Genomic DNA, 16799 nt, shown 5'->3' with positions numbered 1-16799 from the left:
GTCAAAGGTGAATGCTAAACATGTGACTAAGGACAGTGTAAAGGAGTCTAATCTAATTAGAATTAGATTAGACTAAGTTTTATTTTGCCATGAACATCAAACCATTAAATAGATCCAAGAATACAAACACACAAATAAAAAACAGGGAATTTAGTGACCTTCTTTTTTATAAGTTGGCAAAAAAAAGAAAAAAAGAAAAAAAGAAAAGAACCAGGGGTAAGAAGAGAGAAAACCACACTGTCCTTGGTCACATGTGTAGCATTCACCTTTGACTTTAACTCAGTCAAACCTTATAGTCCTATTAATAAATCTGATTGGCTGTCGGAGGGACGGTTTCTTCGTACTTGGTTTTGATTGGTTGAAACAGCACGCTCCTGACATCACGTTTGTTCAACAAGTCAGCGTGTGTAACGAGGAGGGATTTAGCAGTCCATTATCATTAGGAAGATGGCGAGCTGGTGTGTACGAGCTGTGAGACAGAGCTACTCACTGGTAGCTTCGCCTGCTTTAATAAGGTACGCAGCATTTATTGCGGACTTTCCCATCTCATATGCGGCTTTTAGGGAAATGCTGGACTCCTCTTTAAACCGCTAGCAGCGTTAGCTTTAGCAACTTATCCAAAGACCTCACTGTTGACCTTTATATGATAAGAACATTCCGTAGCGATGGGTATTTATTCTTTTGGAAATGGTTTAGGTCACATTTGTTCCTGACGATGTGGTATGTGACATTTATGGCATGTCATTGATAGAAGCAGGAGGGTGATGACATAACATGTTCGTGAAGCGATAAATGCAGCTAATTCTAAGCTAACGTTCAAATTAACCTTTCACAATGTCATAAAATATAGTTACTATTATACCCACGCGTGTGTTGATGCCACGTGCTATACTGTACTGTATAATAACCTAAATAAAGGTTGTATGAATGGACTCGGGCGTAATTTCCTCGCGCTGCTCCATTGGTTGGAAAGAGGTGATGACATAAGTTGACGTACACTGTTATGGGCTTTTCTACAACTTGAACTGTTTCTGATTATTTAACGGTGAAGAAAGAACAGGAAAGTAGGTAGAGACAATGACATATATGCTTAAAAGATTACTTTTAGTTTACTATCATTTGAATTTGCGGAGTGTAAATGCAAACCATTGTGACTTTCATTATCCAGAGCATCTCCAAAATTGCTATGCACAGCCACCCAGCAGAAGAGTGGTCAAGGCTCAGAGGAGGAGGCAGACAAGCCTGAACCGAGCACCGGAGAGAAAGTCCCGCTTGAGGAGAAGACCCAGCTGGAGGAGCAGCTCAAAGACATGACGGTAAGTTTGAGCTGACTTCAGGTCAGTGTGATAATCCAGCTAAATTTATCCTGTTGTTTTGGAAATCCCACAGTCTGTCAGTCAGCTGATAAACACTCTTCCAGTTCCCTGAAAAATTGTAGAAACTAATAGAAACCCAGATTTATACTTCATAAATGTCAGGATGTGCAGCTGGCATGCTTGAAGAAAATTTTATGTAAACACTGATGCTGATCTGACGACATTAAGATTTTAATTGAGGGGCTTGCAAATAGGAGCATGACTTACTAAAGTCTTAATGTGACACTTTGATGTTTTTTCTCCCCCAACAAGAAAAAATGTGTGAATGAATCCACATTTATTGGGAATTCCTCTATATTAAGTAAACTGTATGTAAACACAGAGAAATAAAACAGGTATTAAGGGCAAGAACCAAGCTAAATGTAAATGTTATGTGTTAACCATCATCTCATCTAGCAAGATTTGACATTTTTCTTAACTGACTTTAGCTATAATATAGCAGAAACACTTGAAAATAATAATTAAAAATATTACTATTACTTAATCAATATTTCAAATAAATTGCTTGCCTGCAGTTGTAGTTAATTATTAGGTTTGCTGTTGTGGTTTAATCTCTGTGTACATATAAATATGTACAATATATGTGGATTCTGTTTACAGGTGGGTCTTGTCCATAAAATTAGATTTATTAAAGAAGTGAGCAGACATGTGGTTAACTGCTTTGTTTTCCTGTCCTCTATTAAGCTCTCTTGTTGATTTCTACATTTTCCCCAGGAAAAATATAAGAGGGCCTTAGCAGACACAGAAAACCTGAGGACAAGGAATCAAAGGATGGTGGAGGATGCTAAATTATACGGTAAACAAAACAACACTTTTTTCACTTTTCTGCTTTTCATATGCTAACAGAATTAACATCGGAACAAAATCCATCAGAAATAAATGAAATATTCTGCAGTTGCATACATCCACCTTTAGATGTCACAAAAGTGTAACCTAAGTCTGTTTTGTGTCTGAATAAGCAGTCTTATTAAAACTTGTACTTACTGTGTTTAAATCTTATAATGTGCCTAATTAGTTTAGGACAAACTGAATTTTCTTTTTGTTGCACATAAACTGTAAGATAAGTTAAAATAACTAAACTTCCATTTCTAAATGATTCATTATTTATAGATCTGTCATGGATTCATGTTTCCTCTCACCAGGGATTCAGGGCTTTTGTAAGGACCTGCTGGAGGTGGCTGACATTTTGGAGAAGGCCACAGAGAGCGTGCCCAAAGAGGAAGTGACGAGCCAGAACCCTCACCTTAAAAACCTGTATGATGGTCTGGTGATGACAGAGGTCCAGATCCAGAAGGTGTTTACCAAGCACGGTCTGGTCAAGCTCAACCCGGATGGCCAGAAGTTTGACCCCTATGAGCACGAAGCCCTCTTCCACGCTCCAATTGAGGGCAAAGAGCCTGGTACTGTTGCCATAGTAACCAAAGTGGGCTACAAGCTTCACGGTCGCACTCTCAGGCCGGCATTGGTGGGTGTGGTCAAAGCCCCCTAGAACTGATGCCTGTGTAACAAAGTGGGGATGAGCATCGTTGCTCAGGAGACAGTTTTCCCACAGCCTGTCCGCTCGCTACCACCACCCTGAGGTGCCTCAGGAGGGACGGGAACTAAACCGAACTTTCCATGTGGACAGTATAATACCAGGTTTTAGGAAATACTCATTGTTTGGCACAGGACATTTTCTTTGTGACATTTCCATTTGTCATCAGTAATATGAGTCGAGTTTGTTCAGAAATTGTCAGATTATTAAATAAAAAGTCACCAGATTACAGACTGAGCCCATCGCGTCTTTTCCAAAGGAGGTAAAAATCAGTAAACGAAGAAGACAAGTCGGTAGAGGATCATAATGACCTCTTTAGATGAAGCTGTATGATGCAAAACCCATTCACAAAGTGGTCCTGCTGCTGGTGTCATTCCACACTGGTGCTCAGAGCCATACACGAAATATTAACATGAATAAATCAAGAACACTGAAGATGTGATGCAAAGGTTGAGACGCAGCTTTGGTAAAATATCTTGGTCATGTGATCAGGTCCTGTAAACCAGCCTCAGCCTTTCCGACACAGACTGGTTCTGTAGTGATGAACAGCTGGATCTGTAAACCAGTATGAGAACTGTGTAGATCTTCATCTATGTGTCACCGCTTCAGAATAAAGTATGATGGAAATTCTTGTTGCATCAGTGACTGACTTTTATACAGGATGCTAGCATTCAGAGGAGAGGAACGCAGTCTGCAGCGGCACAATCACCATGGTTACAGGTACGCTGGGATTTACAGGTGCTGCTTGTCTAAAGTTGAATTTACTACACAGATGGTCTCTAGGTTACTGAAGGGGGAATTTGTGCGATGAAGCTGTGCAGATAATCTGGCTCATTTGAGTTAGGAGCTGCATGTACAGACCGGGCTTATTTGACTGACTGCTGCTGGTTTTGTGAACCTTGACTTCAGTCGGACTAACGTCCACACACATTTTAAAGCTGCGCTACTCAACTGCGGCATATTTTATGAGCTCAGTCCGGCCAATGAAAGTCCGTCTGATGTTGACTCTTGTCTCCCAGGCCAACGGCGGCTCAAAGAATGCACATAATGTCTGTGCCATCAAAACGAGTCAAATACGTATCTCAGAGGTCAGGAAGTTACACAGTGCTACTTTCAGGCTAAAAGTTTTCTAGTAAATGTGTTCAGAAAATGATGGTTTCACCAAAGTTTTAAAGCATCACATATTTTGGAGTAAATTCAGTATGCTCACCTTAGATAAGTCAGAGCAAATCTTCAGTGTGACCAGTGTGCACAGGTCACAACATCAGCCACAAAATCATCACATTCGAACGACTGTTCATATCTAAGTAATCAGAGACAGTTATCAGTATATCCTAGGACTGTTTCTCAGTCCTGGTCCTTGGGACCCCCTGCCTTACATGTTTTAGATGTTTCCAACTCCAGCACACCTGCTTAGATTAACTGAACTGCTCATCAAGTTCTCTGCAAGCCTGTTAATGAGCCATTAATTGCAGCCAGTTGGGTTAAAGATGGAAACATCTAAAACTTGCAGGGCAGTGGTATATGAGGACCAGGACTAAGACTGTAACTCAGGCATGTCCAGTACCAGTTCTGGAGGGCCGGTCCTGCAGGTTTTAGATGTTTCCTGCTTCAACATGTCAAGACATGCACAGAGAAACACAAGTGCTTTGCTCTGATTTGCAGTTTGTTGATAAGAAATTTCCACAGGAAATTTATTCTGCAACCATTCATGAGTAAAAGCTGCCGTCCAGTGTTTTAACCAGCAGGTCTGCAGAAAAGAAAACATTTTTTTCTATTTTATACAGAATAGCAAAAGAGTAGGTTGTGTTTTTAATTATTTTAAATTTTTTTTAATTTGCAAACGTTTTTATGTGCTTGTTATTATGTAAAGCACTTTGTGCTCCTCATGTATGAAAAATTCTTTATAAATACAATTTGATTTGATTTAATTTGTACATTCAAGTTAAATATTGTATGTGAAAAATTGTGAATGTGGTTTTTAATGATGCATCAAACAGTTAAAATTTATTCACTATGCAAATTAGAGCATTTAATGAGACTTAAGATGTTTTTTTTTTCTTTTTTAAATGTTATTTCTGCAGCAACAAGTGAAAAGCTGTTTAATATGATTTTAATACAGCTTAATTAATAACATGCTTTTGTTAATGTTGCTGTTGTTACTACAGCTCCTTTACTGCTCCATTATAGCATCATGTGTTGTTTAGCATGAAATTAATGGTATAACATAGACTGGGTTCTATTATTATTATTATTATTATTGCATAGCTCTATTTCGCTTTATTAATATGTGACTGATGTATAATAACTAATAATGATAACTTGTCATTTTTGAGGCATGGAGGAAGGTGGGAGTTAATAAGCTTTGGCTTCTTAGAAAAAGACATTTCATTTGAATTAGTTGGTTTTATTTCTTTGTTGTCAAATATAAAAAGCTTTTAAAAAGTAACATTTTTAAATTTTATTTTCCTCATAGTTCTTTCAAATTTGTTTCTTGAATTTTTATGAGCTTTTGCTCGTTTTTAGTGATTTTTTTTTTTTTTTATCTAACCTGCTTTTTACCTTCAAATGAACTCAGATTTATTTTCTTATTGTTAGAGGGGCTCTGGATGTTTTCTCTGACTAAAACACGTTTCCCATGTAAACGAGACTGTGTCCTAATGAGACTACCTTTAGAAAAAATGAAGGAAAACATTGTGACCGTGTGAGCTGCTTAACATGCAGATCCTACAAACCCTCTTTGTGACCGACGCTGAAAGCCGACAGTTCCCGTTTCACCAGCGTTAATTTCTACACCCAAAACCTAAAAACTACATGAACTTATTGAAAAAAAAGGACTATTTGTACTTATAAAGTATTTGCACGTTTTAATACATCTCCATACATACCTTTTGTACAACAAAGCAAAAAAGAAGCAAAACAGCAGTAAGAAGAAAACTCAACAGCATGACAGAAAATGCTTCTTTGCAGTCCGAAATTATTCTTTTATTACAAAAGCTATAAAAATTTCAGCAACACAAAATACTATACATTTAACAAGTTACTAATTATACTTTCCCTCCCCCAAATTTATCTCACAAAAATTATTTACATTTGGTGACAAAAGTAAGCAAAAAACCCTCTTTATGAAAAATACTTTCCCACTTTGCTCAGTTAGGCTGGAACGTTCAGTGGACGATGCAAAATAAAAATAAAGTCTGCCACTGGAAAAACAAACAAACTCAAATAGCTCCAGCTAAGTTTTTCATCATCAGGCGGAAGCAAGCAACACCTTCATGGAACATTCTTTAACAGTCTAAAGGGAATTTTCATGCACATCATCTTATTACACCAAAAAACCCCACAAGCTCCCTAGAGTCCAGTCAGGATGTGTTCAGATACTTAAAATGGTCTAGAAAACTGATTAGCAGGAGTGGATCCAACATCAGAGGTGGAAAAATGACAACTTGGTTCATTTTTCTGAGGATGTGCCCAGAGGTAAACAGAGAAACTACAATATTAACAAATGGATGAGCCCACTTCCTGTTGAAGAGTTTTAACCACATCCGCTCGTGAATATTTTTGTTATTTAGGTGTTTATAAAGCTTAGTTATAACGATGCAAAAGCAGGAGGAAAAGTGCACTTGTTGGGGCCTCATTTCTGGCCTGGATTAATTCACATTTGATCGTCCAAATGTTATTTTTATTCACATATGCAGAATGTTTTTAACGTGTAACAGGATCCTTTCATAGACTGGCTGATGAATTAAAGGGGATTTTAGATGTCCTGATGGACAATAACACAAAAAAATCAAAGCTCTTTTTTAAAGTGACCCCTGAAGAGCTCATAGAGTCAAAAACCTGCATTTAAACCCCCAAATGTTTCCATGAAGAAAGATATGCCAGCATCGGCTCACATTCGCCTGCCTTCCTGACAGCTGAACCCATGAAGCCCTTCACATTTCACCAGCACAAGGGTTCCAGCTCAGCTTGCAAAAGAAAAAAGACATACAAAGCAGGACAATGAACGTAATGGTAATGCTGTTCAGTTTCACACCGGACCTTAAAAAAAGGACTTTACTGGTTTGACACCATCAGGGAAGCCTTAGTTACAAATCACTGCTAAATGAAAGCAGACATTCAGTTTTTCATGAGTCATTTTAATGTTGTGCAATAAGCCGCATCATATTTATAGAAAAGTTAAGGTTTTAGGCCAAATTTACGAATTATCTTGAAAAATCTGATGAAAATGCTAATACAGACTGTTAAAGGCTTTTACCAACACAAACGCTTCCATCGACACATAATCTGAATTTTTGCTTTTATATACCTTTTCTTTTTAAATAAGAAATCACTATCTTTTAAATTACGTTATTAAACCAAGAAGTGGATCTTTCGTTAAATAAGAATAAACTCAGCAGCGCCCTCTAGTGGACGCCAATGTCACCAACTTTTAGCACATTCTTTGGCAATTCTCACGACATTTCTTCCAACCTATTAACAAGCGTACATGTCAGTGGTGATATTTTGGTGATAATCAGTGGGTATAATTAGCTTAGCTGAATGATTAACCTGTTAACCAAGCCTTCTGTGAGAATCTATGCTAAGCTAGTTGATAGGAAACAGGTTTTTAGTCTCCTGGCAGAGACCTTTAGCTTGAAAGTTCCCATGCGCAGCTTTAACCTTGGTCCTAAACACCAAACCTGACCATTTAGAAACTGGAGTGGGGGTGGGGGAGAAACTACATTGTTTGTTTTTTTGAGAAACATTTACTCAAAAATACCACGTTTAGAACATCTTTCTTTTCAGCAGGAAATGGCTTCAGTGCTAGGATTTCCAACTCGGCTCATCAAGGACCGCTGTCCTGCAGGTTTTAGATGCTTCCCTGCTTCAACACCCCTGATTCAGATTCAAAGCATGACGACAAGCTGCTGGGAAACCATTTTTTTTGATTCAGGTGTGCTGCAGCAGAGAAACATTTAAAAGCTGTCGAGGACCGGAGTTGGGGATCCCTGCTTTAGCTGCTTGAATTTCTAGGACTTTTTCCACAAAGACATCTTCAGGAGACATGTTAACAACTCATTTGCACAAACATTGTCCTTATTGTACTGTCAAATTATTGACGACAGCAGTGGAAAGCAGAAGCCCCCCCCCCCCATCCCTTTTCAATGCAAAAATAGAGGCTTTGATTTGTTTCTAGACTTGGTATGAAAATATACTTTTTTCCCACTGGGTCATTTCTCTTTTTTTGTAATGTACATATTGACAAAGTTAGCCCTGAAAAAAAACAAAAAACAATTAAAAAAAAGACACAAAATGCTGAAAGCCAGAAGTTCTGTCCTGCCTCAGGAGCAGATAGCTTATCAGCTACCAGCAATCGTCGGCTTATTATTCCCGACTTAAAAACAGACGGCTACGAGGCGTCTCTGGATATCCAGCCGCTCTCTGTGAGGAAGTTAAGGATGCGCTTCTTGAGGACCTTGTCCAGGTAGCTGGGCAGTCGGCTCTTGGCCGGGATGCCTTGCCGTTTCTGCAGGTGGTCTTTGATAATGATGGTTTTGACAGTCAGGTAGCGCGTGGGGCTCAGGTTGAGAGAGTTACACAGAATCTTCTCCCGATCAGATAGCAGCTCAAAGCCCGTCAGGTTCTCAATGGCGGCAAACTCGCCATCTTTGCCCTCTTCTTTGATCCCACCAACCCCAAGTCCCCCAACAACACCTCCTCCTCCTCCAGCTCCGCCTCCAAGTCCCATCCCGGAGCTGAGCCCGCCTCCTCCTGAGCTGCTGCGCTTGGAGTTGACCACGCTCTTGTTCTCCTTGCGTTTCTCCCGTTTGTGGCGCGCAGCTTCGTATTCGGTGGACTCCTCCAGACGCGTTATGCCGTTGCGGCGGTAGCGCTGCAGCTCACGCACCTTGACCCTCAGCATTCGTTCTTTATGCATGTTCTCAAAAAACTCCTCAAATTCCCGATGTGCCATGAACTGGCAGAGCGGCCGCAGCCGGATCCTCTGCTCCTTCTCCTCCTTGGTAATCTTTCTTTTGGACGTATTTGGAATGGGGCCTGATCCCACCCCCGTCGTGGAACCCGATCCAATTGCGCCACCTCCAACGCCCGCTCCACCCGCAGTGACAGATGCAACTACAACTCCCAAACCTCCAGGTTTGTCCTTCTCTTTGTCCTTCTTGTCTCTGCCGAGGAACACCGGCACCAGGTTGTAGTCCCGGGCGATGTTCTTACGCCGCTGCCGTTCTCTGAGCTTGCGCACGTACATGTCGACGTGGGCGCGCTTCATCTCAATTTCCACATCTTCATCATCATAGTTGACAGACAGCCCGCTGATGAGCTTCTCTGCATCCTGGTCGTACTCAATTTCATAGTCATCACGTAGCGGCATGTAGCCGAGCTGCTGCTGCTCCACCAGGCTTATATCCAGTGGGGGAAGGGGGGTGGTGAGACTGGGTGAAAGGGGGCCTCCGCTCGGACAGGTGTGGTCGGTCACCCGGTTTGGAATATTGTCAGGAATGCAAGCTTTGCCGAGGTTACCATGTATGTACATGGTGACGTAATGTTCCATGACTTCCTGAGGAGTTCGGGAGGCTCCGACATGAGCGGCCATGTCCTCCTGAAAGACAAGACATAAGAGGGTTGCTAAGCAACAACTACAACAACAATGTTCACTCTTTTCTTTCTTTTCTAAGACTAATTGTGCATGAACTAAATGTTCAAGAAATTGTAGATAAAAATTTAAATATTAAGCCTCGACATCAGACGTAAAGAACACAGGATCAAACCTGCCTGGCCTGTCTTATGATCAGTGGCCTTCTGGCTCTGGCTGCCCACTCTGTCATATTCACCAGGCCTCTCATAGCCTCTCCTGTCTGCTGCCACAGGTCTTTAACTGTAACCAGGTGAGGTGAGATGGTTGCTTGTGGGCCTTGCCACCCACCAAATGATAAACTGCCTGAGGTGTGCTCTGAGTACTTAATGGATTTAAAGTTAGAGCTGCACCTTTAGGACAGGCGAAAGTCCCAGACTTCAATTTCCATGTATCCATTTCCATGGATGCACTGCAACATTTTTACATGTTGTTATGTTACCCAATTTCCTGCCAACCTTTAAAGGAGACATCACCTGGAAATTGGACTTTTTGAAGTTAAAACGTGTATTGGTGTTGGACTGAAGTGTTAACTTCCCTGAAAGCCTTTCTTTTGAAAATGGTCAAGCTTTTCTTTGTTCACAGCAGAACCGCCAACAAGGGTAAAATCTCATTAGCATGTCATTTTAATTTGCTCCTGGGATTTCGTCATCACAGGAGGCTATTTGAATAAGCCTGAATGTTGGGACAATTTCAGGTGAAGATGGCATCAACCCTGCGGTTGGAAAAGGGAGCAATTCCAACTTTGAGCTGCATCGATGCAATCGGTAAGTCGCTACTGATATAAAGTCATGCTTTACTGTGTCTGAGACGTGTTAAGCTGACGCAGCTAATGCTAACGCTAATGCTAAAGGAAAAGCCTAAGTTTATCCCCCTGTAATGTACAAATGATCCCCGTGTTTTCTTTTTTATAAGTGGGGTGAAGTGCTCTGCCAAGTAAATGTTTGTAAATGACTTATTTCTTATTTTTCACGCCTGCTACCACACAACACGGCTATATTCATGATTGATGTTTGTCATGAATGATGTGTGGTCACAGTTGTAGTTGTACCTTTGCTAGTCTTGCTACCACGACACGGCAGTTGTGATCATGTGGTCATTTAATCTAACAAGGTGACCATCATGTAGTCGGATTTTATCATTGAACCAGAACACAAACTTTTTATTTCTCTGACATTTTTTACATCATGTATGTAAAACGGGAGCCGTGAAGGATGTCATCTCTATGGCCAGATCTTACTGGTAACTGGGCAGAGCTGAGCCTCCAGTAAGAGGCTAAAACTGGTGAACTGTCAGTATTACAGAGGCTGGTGTGTAGTGTAGAGGCATATCTTCACTCTCAAGCTGGTTCAAACATAAATGGCTGAATTCTGTAAGCTGCTGCTCAGTCAGGTTTGCTCGCAATCACTAAGCTGTTTATGTTTTTGAGTCGGACGCAGTGTGTATGCACTGGGCCAGCTCCTCTTCCGACTCTGGCCTCCCTGCGGCCAATCAGCACGCACCTCATTAACATTATTTAAATTAGTTAAAAGCTTGCATGAACTCTCACGAGACAAAGTTATGATATGAGCAAAGGGTGTGTGTGTGTAATAAGTTTTCAAAAAAATATTTAAAGACACTTAGAGACCAGTGGATGCCTATTCCATCTGTGGTCTGAGTGAAACTGGCCAAATATGTCCAATACACATAAACGGTGTGAACACACTGGACAAAATACATGAGAGGCCTTCAGCTATCTTCTGATCACAATTTATTCACTTAAGTGAACAGTTTTTCTGAAGATATTCAGTGTTCCTTTCTTTGCTCATTCTTTTCTACATATGACGTTGTCACTGACGTGTTCATTTTTTCTGTTCTCTGCAGATATCCCTGGCTTAGAGTTATAGTGTTTATTGACCATGGTTTCCTGTCCTCAGCACCCTTCTGATAAAGGTTTTCCTTTTGTATCTAGTCAAAAGGGAGATTATCCTCTCCACTCTCCACTTTGTCAATTTCTTATATATACTTGACAAAAAGTCAGGAAATGTGTTTTTTTGTCCTCCCATTTAATAACATAAATGGTGTGGTATTATACTTTGTTGGAAAGCCTAATTAAGGTGCATTCTCACCAGGATAGTCCATTTTCAGGTCTGTTCTCCTGGTTTTTGGAGTTTTAAAAATAACATAGCAGTTTTCTGATGGCTTTAAATGTTTTGTAGTTTAAATCTTACAACTGTGTCAAAGTAGCTCACCTGTCATTTTCTCTCCTACAGTCACTTAATCACAGACTGTTTTCTTTTTACACACATAACAGCTAAACTACACAGAAATTTGATAAAAGGTAAGTTAAGAAACTTAATAAAATGATGTACCCAGTTTCCAAATCCATATTGCTCGATAGCATCGAGAAGCGACTGCTCTTCCCTGCTAGTCCATCCTCCCTCTGCCTCGGGACCCCAGAGAGAGAACCGACCGCCGTCGACCTGCTGGTAGCCGTGCCATCTCCGGTGGTTACCGATTTCCGCGCCCGCTGAGAAGCACTCCGGGCACAGCTCGATATCGGGACACTCGGTGCAGCGAAGTCGCAGATTTGTAACATCTGCAAGGCAGTTAACGCAGTACTTCTTCCCCAGGTCGGCCATCTTGCCTGACTGCTGCTTCTTGTTGTGAGAGGCAGAAATTCGCGCCTGCGCAAAGCGTGCCTCACAGCGCGAGCCGCGCACATCCCGCTTGTTAATATTCATAAAGAAATGGGTGCAGAGCGCTTGTGATTGGCTCCTGAAGCCAGTTTCCAGGACAACGGAAACTAAACGAACAGTTTTCTTGACTACAGAACTGCGCGAGCTTTTTAGCTCAAGATTAATTTAAAATTTCTTTAGTAATACTTTAGTATTAGTAGTAATACTTTTTATTGTAATTAAAATGGACAGAGAGCCACAGCACGAAGAAAATAACATACATGACACTAAGAAGGAGACATTAGAGGAGGATACATTTGTTGATGGCAATGAAAAAGAAGAACTAGTGCTGTCAGATTATGAAGAAGAGCCGAAAAAAGAAAACTTGGACGTGAAGACACATGAAGTCAATGAACCACTTCTGTCACGTGATCAGAGTGTTGTTTTTGAGGTTGACAGCAGTGGTGATGGTGAACCTTCAAGGTTAAATCTTGAGACCCAGAGTCCTGCATGTGAGAAGGAAAGGGAGGCCACTGCTGCAGCTGCAGATAAAGAAGATAGCCGATATGAAGAGTCCATACAGCTCTTTCAGGAGCTATGCGAGGAGAGAGATAAAGTCAGCCAACAAAACAGGCAGCTGCAGCTGAAGCTGGCAGACTTCCTCAGCAAGAAGGCCAGAGGCGACAGCCAGCTGGAGGAGAAGCCAGAGACAGAGCAGCTGCAGGAATATAAGAAGTGCATCAGTATCCTGAATGATCTGAGGCAGCAACTCGCTGCTGATTCAGAGTCAGCGCAGCAGCAGGCAGAAGAGCTGAGCTTACAGTCCCAGGAGAAGCTGGACAGGGTTGGTGTCTTTGTAATAAAAGTACTTAAAGAGAAGAAAATGGGCTTTATTTAAACACATGGTTAGAAACTAAATCCTCTTTAATATTCATTTAAAAAGACTGCAAATATTGATTTGTAGTTTTGTGTTTCATGCTTACAATTACAACATCACAATAACTTTTAAACTTAATGAAAGTTTAACTGTATTGTATGAACATAAACACTACTCACATAAAGTTAGGGATATATGGCTTTCTTTATGTTTGGATTGAACCTAAAATGCACTGTAACCTTGGCAAATTATCTTAATTTGACTTTCTCTAAACTTTCAAACACAGATGTTCAACTGTTCAGTGTTTAAGAATTTATTGAAGAACACGTTGTTCTCTAACAACTGCAAAAAAAGTGTCTGAACCATGAATCAACCACAAAATGTTCTGGTTCAATGACAGTTTGTATCTAAACAGTCCTCTTCATCATGCTGTTCACATTTTGTCATCAACAGACCAAGATGACGTTACAAGCTTCTGGGGCAATGACATGTTTATGTTGTGGTGTTTCCACCATATAGTTATTTTCTGTTTCATTAAACTGGAATTACCATGGATTGATTCTACTTAGCTGCTCTAAATCAGAGGTGTCAAAGGTCTGGTCTAGCCCACCAGAGGGTCCAATCTAGCCCATGCAATGAGTTTGGAAAATGTTAAAAGGTTTAAATACTAATTAATCATTTTTTAAAGGCAGGTTTTTTGTATAGCACATTTCATGTATGAGACAGTTTAAAATATTAAAAGCATTGCAGCGGCATGCAGAAGAAGCATTTAAAGCATATAAAATAATATAAAAAGACACAAATATAAATGCAAAAATAACTAGCAATAATTTCTAATTTATCATTGTGAGGTAGCTTTTTTCTTAAGTTTAAACATAAAACATTTCCAAGGCAGGGGGATAACTTATATTTGGTATATCTTTCTTACTTTATGGATCTGATTTCAGTTTGTATTATGAGGTGAGTAAGGTCAGGCCATGTATGTACATTTCCACATCCATAGATATCTGCATATGTACATAGCTCTTTACAAATTACTTAAATTATAATGTGAAATACTGGATTATTCAGTTCCAGAGACCTGTGAGTAATTGTTTGGTGATTTTGTAGATCCACTGTGATCTGTAAGTTGTAATGCATGTAAATAAGTAAAAGTGTAAGGTGTAAATATGTAAAATAAATACATGAAAAGTCAAGTCATAGCATAAAAATAGATGAATCTAAATTAAAATGTATATTTATAGGAAATATTTTCATATCAAGTTAAGATTAATAAAAAAAAATCTAATATATAAATTATAAAATGTAATTTATTTGATATGTTAATATATGTTTTATTTAATAAAAACATAATATGTAAATATTAACTAAGACAAGATATTGTTGAAACTTATTTTCTCATTTTTCTTATTTTTTTGGGGAGTTTTCATTTTTTATAGGTCATTAAACTCTTATTTTACTGGTCTGGTCCACTTAACACATAATAGAGTATTTTCATTTGATAGCAGAATATAAATAATCTAACATACATGTTACGTGACTACAAACACATGTTACAAAGAAAACCTTTAGGACTTTAAATCCCGCTGCGCTCGAGTCCTGTGACATCTAGTGGCACAACTTCCCTCAGTCTGTAACCGATGTAAAAAATGTGAAAGATGATGTGAAGATGTGAAAGAACTATTATTCTGTGAGTATTCATATTATTCTACACTAACTAACAGCAGTTATTGATGTTACATTGCACGTTTGCAACTAGACTGGGTTGAAAGAGCTTTCCAGGATCTCAGTATCTCTATGAAAAATAAAGCACAAGGGATTCACTTATGCCATGAATAGAGCTGAGCAGAGGTGGCATGCATACTGAACTCGGGTTACACTGCTCTTTGCACTCTAAAGAGCAACAAAAACACAACAAATTTAAACAAAAATATAATTGGAAAGCCTGGAAGAGATCGTTTTTCCTCCTCTGCGTCCACAGGTGGAGAATGAATGGCGAGCGCTGGTGGAGCTGAAGCGGGATGCTGCTGTGTCAGCGCTAAGCCGTCGCCTGGGTAAAGAAGCAGCTCAGGCCAAAGTGGATGCGGTCCTGAAAGCAGAGCAGCTTCGGCAGGATGAACTGATCAAGATGCGTCTCAAGCATTTCAAGCTGGTGTTTAAGATTGGCAGGCTGGAAGCAGAGCTTCGCGAAGAAGAAGAGCACGGCCGTGACCCCTTGCAGATCCAGTTTGAGCAGCTGCAGGCTAAGAAGCTAGAGCAGAAAAAACTGGCCGAAAAGGAAAACGAGGAATCACTCAAGCTGCAGAAGAAGATCAGCGTCTGCTTGGAGGTGGGTTGGTGAATCCACAGCTACAGATTTGAGTCAAAAATCTAATTTCTCTATCTGTTTTACTAAATATACAAGATACTTAATGGTCAAAGTTGGTTTCTTTGCTGCTATCAGGTCCTTTCAAACATAAAAGAGAAGCTCTACTGGAGCCAGATGGAGGTCCAGGCCAAGCGAGAGCAACTGGCTAAGGTGGAGGCCATGGTGGCCAGGAAGAAAGACCTCCTGACCCGGACCAAGCAGGCACGAAACAGCCTGCAGCGAGACAACAGGAAGCTGAAGGAGCGTTGTGGACTCCTGGGGAACAGGGTCCTGCTGCGGGACTTTGAGGATACTGTGGATGCCTCAAACCACCTGGAGAAACATCTGGAGGATCTGAAAAGCCAGCGAGCTGAGATTAGCTCCAGCTGTGACAGATGGAGGAAGAAAATGGAGATGGCTTTTATGAATGAATGATGAAAACAGCTTCAAAAGATACGCCTGAGCTTCTCTAGAACATTGATGAGACTGTTTTAATACAAACCATGATGTTTTTTACTCTAACCATTTTTTTTAAATATCTAAATCTAATCAATGTGTGAACGGTGATGAAACAGTTAGTAAAAGCAACAGAAAATATTTCTTGGGCTCCAGTAAAGTCAGAGAGACAGGACAGGGGGTGGTGTGCATCCAGGCCGGCTGTTTGAGAAGCTGCAGCCTCTGCATGTCGACCAGCTGCTCAACCAGTGGAGCTAAACACCAGCCAAGTCAGGCAAGTATTTCTTCTGGTACATTCCCCGTGAACACTGTTAAATGACATACAGTATCATACATGAATTAGCTTCATGCTTACTTTAGCGTGTGCTGCGTCATTTATGAGCTATTGCCTAAGCAGAGTGAAGTAAAGTAAAGCTGAACAAAGAGCGAAATTTAAATGAAATGATGTGTAAAATAACAAAAAATGTGGCAGTAGTTGCACACCTGGCATGTAGACAGTCTGTGCTCACACAGGCCAGAGTTTATGTACAAACAGATGCAAAGCTAATGAATCTGCCAATAAAAACTATTTAAAATAGCGGGTGTGGTTTCATGCATTCAGCTGCAACTTATCACCTTCTTCAAAAAACTTTGCTCAGAAAAAATTCTGAAAACTTTAGAAATCTACCAAGAACAATGACTGGTGATCAACAAAGTTAACTAAAGCACATTTAAGATAAACTCTGACCTAAAACAAACTGTGGAAGCTGCTCCGGGCATTTTAACAAAGAAGCAGAGAGCAGCAGTGAAGCAAATCCATCCTTTTCTACTTTCCATTTTCTTTTCCAGACTAAACGGAGACATTGCTACAGAGGATCCCTTACAAAGCATTAGAAATTAATATTAATAAATGATCTTCCTGTTATATTTAAGCGTCTA

At 40.2% G+C, this 16799-nt stretch overlaps 3 protein-coding genes across 3 annotated transcripts; 2 read left to right on the top strand and 1 right to left on the bottom strand.

The window, feature by feature from the left end:
* The first annotated feature begins 372 nt into the window (after positions 1-372).
* grpel1 (GrpE-like 1, mitochondrial) lies at positions 373-3541 on the top strand. Its single transcript, XM_041984888.1, has 4 exons — positions 373-515; positions 1169-1316; positions 2091-2172; positions 2519-3541. The coding sequence occupies exons 1-4, from the start codon at positions 448-450 to the stop codon at positions 2863-2865; spliced, it is 645 nt and encodes a 214-aa protein (XP_041840822.1). The 5' UTR covers positions 373-447; the 3' UTR covers positions 2866-3541.
* Positions 3542-5772: 2231 nt separating this feature from the next.
* tada2b (transcriptional adaptor 2B) lies at positions 5773-12173 on the bottom strand. Its single transcript, XM_041984852.1, has 2 exons — positions 11896-12173; positions 5773-9511 (listed from the first exon to the last, which is right to left on the bottom strand). Exons 1-2 carry the CDS (start codon positions 12163-12165, stop codon positions 8303-8305), a joined length of 1479 nt encoding a protein of 492 aa, XP_041840786.1. The 5' UTR covers positions 12166-12173; the 3' UTR covers positions 5773-8302.
* Positions 12170-16430, top strand: ccdc96 (coiled-coil domain containing 96). Its single transcript, XM_041984858.1, has 3 exons — positions 12170-13045; positions 15060-15407; positions 15522-16430. The coding sequence occupies exons 1-3, from the start codon at positions 12446-12448 to the stop codon at positions 15858-15860; spliced, it is 1287 nt and encodes a 428-aa protein (XP_041840792.1). The 5' UTR covers positions 12170-12445; the 3' UTR covers positions 15861-16430.
* Positions 16431-16799: the final 369 nt, after the last annotated feature.

Source organism: Melanotaenia boesemani, chromosome 5, assembly GCF_017639745.1.
Source record: "Melanotaenia boesemani isolate fMelBoe1 chromosome 5, fMelBoe1.pri, whole genome shotgun sequence".
NCBI classification, from domain to species: Eukaryota; Metazoa; Chordata; class Actinopteri; order Atheriniformes; family Melanotaeniidae; genus Melanotaenia; species Melanotaenia boesemani.
This window is presented reverse-complemented; position numbering and strand designations above follow the sequence as displayed.

Coding starts and splice junctions, on each gene's coding strand:
- tada2b (XM_041984852.1), bottom strand. CDS start 12,165: ATGGCCGACCTGGGGAAGAAGTACTGCGTTAACTGCCTTGCAGATGTT. Junction 9,512..11,895: donor AATATGGATTTGGAAACTGG/GTACATCATTTT, acceptor CTTGTCTTTCAG/GAGGACATGGCCGCTCATGT.
- ccdc96 (XM_041984858.1), top strand. CDS start 12,446: ATGGACAGAGAGCCACAGCACGAAGAAAATAACATACATGACACTAAG. Junction 13,046..15,059: donor CCCAGGAGAAGCTGGACAGG/GTTGGTGTCTTT, acceptor CTGCGTCCACAG/GTGGAGAATGAATGGCGAGC. Junction 15,408..15,521: donor AGATCAGCGTCTGCTTGGAG/GTGGGTTGGTGA, acceptor TGCTGCTATCAG/GTCCTTTCAAACATAAAAGA.
- grpel1 (XM_041984888.1), top strand. CDS start 448: ATGGCGAGCTGGTGTGTACGAGCTGTGAGACAGAGCTACTCACTGGTA. Junction 516..1,168: donor GCTTCGCCTGCTTTAATAAG/GTACGCAGCATT, acceptor TTCATTATCCAG/AGCATCTCCAAAATTGCTAT. Junction 2,173..2,518: donor GGAGGATGCTAAATTATACG/GTAAACAAAACA, acceptor TCCTCTCACCAG/GGATTCAGGGCTTTTGTAAG.